An 8,563-nucleotide genomic window follows, 5' to 3' on the forward strand; every position below is an offset into this window, starting at 1 on the left:
TAAAGCCGATAATTAAAATGAGGTCGATAGGTTTAATTTATCGTGCGATTAATTGATTTATCGTTTATCGCGACAGGCCTAGATATGAACAGGTAATGTTAGAAAGTTACGCAGCATTTGTGTTCAAAGATGCACAATAAAACATAGCCTCTGGGGTTTGTGTACCGTTAACTGCTTTTTAGGTTTGGATGGAACAGACTGCTGAAGCCATCTGAACTCTGCTTTGCTTTCCTTTTGGTACAAATGTGAATTAAAGAAGAAAGTTTTCAAAATTAAAGGTTTGTAAGAGCTGCAACTTTTCATACAGTTGCGTGCAACTAAATAAGTTGCAAAGAATGATTTGTTTGACGAAATTAGTTTTATTTCAAAAAAGTAATGGCTTGTGTGTCCACATCCTAAAAAAGTCTAAAATTAAGGCCTTAAAATGTAAGCTGTTCTAAATACATTATCCACGTCTTAAATTTTGTTGCGGCCGGAGTGTTCCTGTGTATTCCATGTAGTTTAATTTTCTTGTGGGACATTTCTGTCAGGCAAAAGTCTGTCTGAATGCAAATGTGCGTTCAGACGTCTGCATAACGTTCTCTGACTCAAGAAGGTTGAGACTATCACTAGAGAGCTGCTAATAAACCCTTACTAGCTAGCTTGCTTGCGCATGTCATTGTAAATGTAAATTATTTCAAGATGGCTGAAAGACGTTTGTCTTTGCCAATGGCTCACTTCTGTTACCAACCTGTACGACGCAACGTTTCTGTTGTGTTACAAGTCTTAAAAAGACTTAAATTTGATTTGGTGATACTTGCAGGTATGAAAATACTGGTTACTCACTGGTTCTGGCTGGTATGATATGGTTTTTAAACTATAACCCTCTGGGAATAATGGTAGTGGCTTTAACTCTGTTACAATTTCCATAATGAAGAGTGTTGTCACAGTCTGGTAGTGCTCACAATATGTTTATGAATAGAAAGACGATGTATTTTTGAGTTTCCAGCCGTCTGATCACCAACCATATCCATCTGAAAATCAGCTGGTTGATACAGACAGTTTCTCTCTTAATAAAAGTTCAGTCAGTACCGAGCTTTACTGCTGTGGTCAAAATTGATTTGTACATTTTTCCACTTTGATACGTTTCTTGGGCTGACATTGCATCGCTTTTTAAAAACTTTTTTTTTTCCTGTCAGAAATTGGTGTTGACTAATAATCAGCTGACTACGTTACCAAGAGGCATCGGTCACCTCACCAACCTGACTCACCTTGGTTTGGGAGAGAACCTGCTGCAACACCTTCCTGAGGAGATTGGTCAGTGTCTAACATCACTGCGAACATGTTGTAAATCTTAAAACATTGTGAAACTATTAGCCACAAGTTCAATTTTATAATGTTAGGATAATAAGGCCAAAGTGTGATCCAGAATTTTCCGGGAAGAATGTTTTAGAGTTAAGTATCCAATATGTTATTAAACAGAAAAGCCCGCGCATCCTTAAAGCGTCTTAATTTAAATATGTTAATCACAAGTCTTAAATTTTGTCGTGGCAGGACTATTTTATCTCATATGTTCTATGTTTCTTATTTTTATGGCGGGATTTTTCTGTGGAACAAAGTTTGAGTCACATACACATCTTCATTACATTGTGACTCGAGGCAATTAATAATACCACTAACTAGCTACTACTACCTTGCTAGCTAGCTAGCTTTTTTGTATCCATCATTGGTAAATATAAATGATCTCAGGTTGGCTGGACGACCTGAGCATTACTACGTAACATAGGAGATTTTCTTTCGTACATTTCTGTTGAGATACAACTCTTAAATACCATTCATAATGGTCTTAAATTTGAGTTACTGAAACCTGTAGAAACTGTATTGCTAAATAATTCAGGGTGACTGCACACCCTTTAAAAGTCTTAAATTCATTAATCTAAAATTAAGGCCTTAATTGTCTTTAATGTAATTGAAAAACAATAAGTTGACCTCGACTACAGTAATACAGTCTTAAATTTTGTTGTGGCAGGACTATTTATTTTCATATTTTGTATGAAGTATGAGTATATTGTATGAGTTGCACATTCTGTCACTAAAGATGACAATTGTGGCTACCGCTAACTTGCTGCTAATATGCTCTTGCCAGGTAGCTTTTTTTTTTTTTTACATCTATGCGTCTCCAGTTGGCCTGGACTTTGTCTTTGTCATTGGCTCGCTTCAGTTGCCAACCCATGCGACTTATTTATTTGCAATTTTTTTTTTGTACATTTCTGTCGTGACACAGGTTTTATTCGTAATGGTCTTAGTTAGAGTCTGACGTTTGAGTTGATGAAACCTGCAGAAATCCCATAATCACTGCCCTTCCTTTGCTCCCAGGCACACTGGAGAATCTGGAGGAACTGTACCTCAACGACAACCCCCACCTGCACAGCCTCCCATTTGAGCTGGCCCTCTGCAGCAAGCTGTCCATCATGAGCATCGAGAACTGTCCCCTCACCCACCTGCCGGCCCAGATCGTTGCGGGAGGCCCTTCTTTCATCATTCAGTTCCTAAAGATGCAGGGACCATACCGTGCCATGGTCTGAGCCAAGAGCAGCTCCAAAACCCTTCGGCTTTTCTCTGCACCCTTTCCCCTGCCTGCCCTCCCATTATGTGTATCATACACTGTAAAGAAAAACAAACTCGCTACAATCAGTGTTGGGGGCGAGGGAGGGGAGTGAGGGGCGCACATTAACAACGGGGGGAGGGACGCGCTCAAGCATCGCATTTTGTTCTCAGTCCTCTGGCAGAAATGGAAGCGAAACTTTTGGAGACTTTTGTGTTCCTCCGGTGTCGGTCCCGGTCAGTTACGACCCCCACCTGTTCCCCTCAGCCACCAAAAACCCACTCAACTTTTCATTCCGAATCATGAAGCGAGAAAATGCCCCCCTCTCCTCAACATGTTTTGCCAAAACTGAAGGTATATAAAGTTTAATATATCGAGTGACTGTGAGCTCTGAGGCAAGTCCTTCAGCTTTTTAAACTGTAATCCCCATTGCCAATGTATTTACAGTAATTACAGCATCTAATATGTGAGCAAGGATACAATTGTATGCAAAAACACAAAAAGCAAGTCTTTGGAACTTCTCATTTACTGCTGCTGCTGCTGTGATTTTAAACTCTGTCATCTTACACTTTTGCTTTTTTTTTTTTTTTTACATAATCTTTCCTGGTCATAACTTATGTTAACTGTTTCTTGACCCAAAAGAACAAAGGTCTAATGTTTTTTTTTCTGTTTGTTTTAAAAACTGTGCCTATGTTTAGAGTGATCCGGTGGTTCATTTCTAAACACGATTCTCCATGACATACAAAGACATAAATTATTTCAATAGTGTTTTTATTACTACTGTTTTTATTATTTTTTTCTTTCTTTATGGGTTATTGTTTTTTTTTTTAAGTGTACCTGTTGCATCATTCTGTCATGCAAACGATATCAGTTGTAAAATATGAAGATCGTTTTTAACAAATAGCAGCAGTAGGTGTTCAGGATTGAGCTAGTCTTTGTAAACATATGATAAATGCCAATTCTACATGTCTGCAGAGAGGGTGGGGCCATGGGGGGCATCTTGGGACTTTTCGTTGCCCCCCCACCCCAATGAGGAGCTTGGGAGGCGGCTCCTGCTAGGTATTGGGAGGGAGGATGGGGTTGAGGGGTCATGAAATATAAATAGGTGTTGGGGATAAATAATAGATGTTTTATACATTTATACAATTTCTGGTTGTTGCCTTGGGTGAAATTTTTAGTTTATGTTTACTTGTTTGATATCTCCAGTGTTGAACTTAATGGCCGTCATCCAGTTGATCATCGACCAACATATCAAGCGTTATTACAAACACATTTTCTGAGTTTCTGGAGCAACTTGGCGAGTGTCTGAGCTTCACAACGATTTGATAATAAAACATTGACAGGTAATTCCTCCGTGACACTTTATTTTTTTTCTCTCTCTAAAACTTTTCTCTTTTTTGTTTAACAGGGTGTCATAATCTTAAACACGCAACTGAAAGTACTCCCTTGACTTGTATCCATTTCTGATTATTTAAAGATATATCATTTGTGCCACACTGTCCCAGCAATGCTGCTGCTTTCATGCACTTTTTTTTTTAAATTTTTTTTTAAGATATTGGCATCCTTTGTATTGAAGCGGGCACACAAAAAGACCCTCTCTCTAACCTTGAGGGCATTCTCTTCGTTTTTTTCTCCTTCTTTTTTTAACGGTTTATCATGTAAATTTGTATCAATTGAATATAAATGTTGAGTTTGGCAGTTTCAGAATTTACAAGTAACTTTGGTGAAATTTAATCCTGTCGATTTTATTAAAGAAGCTTTCTTTTGTCTTGGGCTGTAAAAATATTTTTAAAAACTTCCATATCCTGCTTTCTTCATTGCTTGAAAAATGGCTTCTTGCAGTTAAAAGGAGCGTTGTGTTAATTTTTAAATAAATTTTGATTGTTTTTTTCTAAACGAATAAATGTATATTAAGTTAGGTTTTTTTTCTTCTCCCAAGTGACTGTACATTAAAAAAAAATCCCTACAAAAGGTCATTATTTGGATACGTTTTTCCTCCCCGGTTCATCGAGTCGTAATTCGGTTTTTCGTGTTGGAAGATTCGGGTCCACTTTCCTCGAACTCATCGACAGGGGTTGCGTCAAATCTGTGGAAAGGAAAAACAACGAGACGCTGCTTCTAATTTACCAGCAGAACCTGTTGCTGCTCTTCATTGACTCAAACATACAGGGATCAGGCTGGCGGAGGAGACGGGACAAAACTTCCGATACCGAGAAACCGGCCGCTTTGAATTGTATGTGTTTTTGTTTTGTTTTGTTTTGTTTTTTCTACATCGGGCCTCGGTGGGTTAAACAGATCAAATTGTTCGGACATGAAGCAACACAACAAAAAGGTGCATATTTGAGCTCAAACGCAGTTCTAGTACAAGACTGTCGGGAAAACAAAAAAAAAAGACAGAACAGTTGTAAAAAGGGCTTTCTGTGTTCATGCTCAGCAACACCAGAGGCATCGCATTCCTGGGTTTTATATAAAAGCTTTGGGAGTTTCTTCTCTCTTTGTATGTATTTTACTTTTCGCGGTGTGTGGGGCGGGGGAGATGCCTTCAAGTACTCAACAGTGAGATGTGCATTAGGTATGCAGCGTGACTGCTGTGACCCGTTTTTACATTCTCTTTATCTTTTCAGCTTTCTTTTTTTTAATTATTTTTCCGTGCCATGTCGCAACACGTCGGCGTACGAAGACCCCGGACGGCTGTAGGGGAGTCGGATTGATCGAGTTTTTTTTGTCCGACAGTAGAATGTAGTTCACCGGTCCGTCCAAAATGAGTTGAGTGTGTTTTTTCCTTTTCCTACAGAATCAGTCACTTTGCTCATTCTGCTTTGCTTTTGGTTCCTGCACCGTGCAACTTCGCGATTCCTCGCCTGGTTCCTTTGTACAGGCAACAAAGCATGTGGGAACACACCTGACATGGTCCGTCCGGGTTACAATCAGCCCTTGTTGCTTAGAGAACTTCAGTGGCTATTTGGTGTTACCTGCAAATGCTCCCTTTTTGTATATCGCAAAGGGTCTCGAAGCATTGTGTGCCAATGCTTTTCCTACTTAATCTACATTGACGAGCAGCCTTAATGGTCTTTTTTTATGTGTTTGGCTAATTCTCGTGTCTATGGCCACTGACTGTACTTGATGACAAGCAACTGGTCGTTACAATGTAAATTTGATTCTAGTTTTCCTCTGTCTTATTTGTTTTTGTTTTGTTTTGTTTTGTTTTTCTTTTACTCTGTACAGTAATCTGTAGACTCGGTATTACAAAATCTGTTATGTGAAGAGTTTTATAAGAAGACAAAGACTGCATTGGAAGATAATGCCAATATGCTCCGAGGTGGATGTGCATTAAGCTTATGTTTCACGCGTCTGTGGCATTAAAGGGGAATTCCACCAAAACTGACTTGCATCGTTGTTTTGTGAGAGGCTATTTTTGTCAACAGATTTTTTTATTTATTTTTTTTTTATGGGGCGTCACTATAATGCTTTTCACTATAAAGCCAATACAGTTGCAGTGATTAAAGTTACATCTAAAAAGAATGTAGTGTTATTTTAGAAAGTGGGAAAAAATAAATAAATAAATAAACAGACTGCAGATTGGACAGATGTCCAGACAACAGTCACTTACATCTACAAAAAGGCTTCGCAAAAGAAGCTGGTTGTTCAAAGTGCTGTATCCAAACATATTTGAAGAAGGTTGAGTCAAAGGGAAAAGCGTGATAGGAAAAGGCACACCAGCAGTAGGAAGAACCACAACACTGAGACGATTGTCAAGCAAAATCGATTCAAATAGCTCCAAAAGATTACACCGAGTCTGGAGTCAGTGCATCAAGAACCACCATGCACTGACAATCCGACATTTGAACTACAAGTGAATTAATTGAGCTAAGAAAACAAAACAAAAAAAGAACTGCACTGTTGCTAAATGATTCAAAATTTTCTTTTTTTGATGGAAATGAAGTTTGAGTTTCTATTGGAAATCAAGGTCCCAGAGTCTGGAGGGAGTGTTGTCAAGAGGACACAGCTCTAAAGCAGTCTGGGTTTCCATTACACCTCAGCAGAACCGCGCTTCCATGCCGTGCCGTAGTGATGCAGCGATTCATGCAAAAAGAGCCCCAACGATGCATACCAAGAAATCAGCAATACATCCAAAGACGTGACATTTCTATGTAAAATATCTGTTAATATTGTAATGTTCTGAGATTATAAATTTCAGTTTTTCATTATTTGTAATGATAATTAAAATTACAATAAGTAAATGTTGGAAATATTTCAATCTTTGCGAAGATTGAAATGATAAAAACAGAACATGTTCACTGACAGCGACGAGTATCAGAAACATTCCAGGTGAACACCGCCCTCTGCTGGCCAATTAAAATTTCTCTGAAAGTTGACAGGGCGCAGTTCTTCCGACATAAATAGCAGCTCGTTTCCTTTCCATTCGATATTTGAATCACCAAGAAGCGTTTTCGAAACTCGTAAAAGAAAGCGCTGCCAGACAGAGAGATCATTTAAATATTTTCTTCTGATTTGTGGGCCGCTTGTTCTTATCAAAAAATGGGGGAAAACCCCCCCAAACTGTTCGACCTTCACTTCCTTCTCATGTAACGTTTCTTTATTTCCCCCGGTACTGAGCTGGGTAGCGTGCTGCCGCACTTCAGCGGCTCTGATTGGAGACGATAGGTGTCACTGTATCCTTGCGCTTTAGTGTGCGTCCCCACATGCATCAACCAGCGCCTCGACACACGAGTGTTTGTCCACAAACAGCCCGTCACACAGCGGCTTCTGAACACAGAGAACTGAGAAACATCCTGGGATACATCAGCCTGAATTCATCTCTCTCTCTCTCCTCTGTGTTTAATGTTGTGGGCGACCTGAGCGTTCAGCGCTCCAGCTAAAAGCCTCCCTATCACATTTGTGAAATACTTTCTGGTTTATGGCAGCAGCAGCGGTTCATCAGAGAGGCGGCTGAATTGCTAATAACCCCATTAAAGCTGTGTTTTCAGCCGGAGCGCCTTCATGTCAATTATCGCTGCTTGCAGTGAGCGGGGTGAGCAGGGGTCGGCGCGTAACACCTCTCCGTTTCCGTGGGAACAGGTGTGTGTGTGACGTCACGTCGCGCCCCCCCTCCCCCCCCAAAAAAGTTGCCGTGACCGTAAACTTGAAGCAGATATCTTAATAACAGTTAGTTATGACCGAAGATGACAGTATTAATTCATAAATGTTGACTACATTTAGCATGAGTTAGATGCTAATTATTAGAGACTAAATTAAATATTAGATGATTTAGCAACTGGACTTCACTACAGCCTACTGCTTTTGGTAAGCAATGTTGCAGATTTCAATGAAAAAATCTTATTTTTAATTTAATCAAAGTTTTTTTTAATTAAATTGAAATGAGATCAGCACATCTCAAATTATAATAAAACAATGATGAAAGAAGTGTCAATTATTTTTTTTACAATTTAATAAAAATGACATGTTGAATATTACTTCTACATTCAAACAGAATTTTTTTATCACAGCAATTACACCCTTCTATTGGTAACCAGTTGTTTTTTTTAAAAGATTTTTTTGCATGTTTCCACTGATATTTTTACGTTTCATAAAAGTGAAGTTTTTGAATCCTCTTTATTACCTTCCTCCACCGATACTCTACCGGATTCATATTTTGCCATTCTTTTAGTTTCTGTAAAAGTACAAAACAACAATAGTTGCTCGGTCAGCTTCATTAGAATGGCTGACAGATTAAAAACTTACACAACAGAAACCTTCAACCTAAAAAAAGTAAATATACAGTGAACAAAAAAAAAGGTCAGCCAGAGATAGTAGTCAGCTAAAAATGTTAGCATAAACAACCTCTTTAACTCTTACTGTAATTAAAATGGTAATATGTTTGGTCTATATGAGTAGAAAAAAACACAAGTGATGGCAAGAACTGCATTCTATTAAAAGGACGTTTTGCTGTTTTGTTAATAAAATGCCCTTTTGCTGTCA

At 38.7% G+C, this 8,563-nt stretch overlaps 1 protein-coding gene and 1 long non-coding RNA gene across 2 annotated transcripts in view; one reads left to right on the top strand and one right to left on the bottom strand.

Annotated features, from left to right (window-relative positions):
• The window catches only part of shoc2 (SHOC2 leucine rich repeat scaffold protein), a 22,729-nt gene extending 18,801 nt beyond the window's left edge, over positions 1-3,928 (top strand). Inside the window, exons 8-9 of the mRNA XM_015051404.1 lie at positions 1,179-1,296; positions 2,356-3,928. Of these exons, the coding sequence (XP_014906890.1) occupies positions 1,179-1,296; positions 2,356-2,564 (327 nt within the window). The 3' untranslated portion in view covers positions 2,565-3,928. The remainder of the gene's footprint in view (positions 1-1,178; positions 1,297-2,355) is intronic.
• A 197-nt stretch (positions 3,929-4,125) lies between these two features.
• The window catches only part of LOC106959102 (uncharacterized), an 18,254-nt gene continuing 13,816 nt past the window's right edge, over positions 4,126-8,563 (bottom strand). Inside the window, exon 2 of the long non-coding RNA XR_001427277.1 lies at positions 4,126-4,475. This is a non-coding gene — a long non-coding RNA (uncharacterized LOC106959102). The remainder of the gene's footprint in view (positions 4,476-8,563) is intronic.

This window comes from Poecilia latipinna, unplaced genomic scaffold, assembly GCF_001443285.1.
Source record: "Poecilia latipinna isolate Pla-1442-1.1 unplaced genomic scaffold, P_latipinna-1.0 Scaffold51, whole genome shotgun sequence".
In the NCBI taxonomy this organism is placed as follows: domain Eukaryota; kingdom Metazoa; phylum Chordata; class Actinopteri; order Cyprinodontiformes; family Poeciliidae; genus Poecilia; species Poecilia latipinna.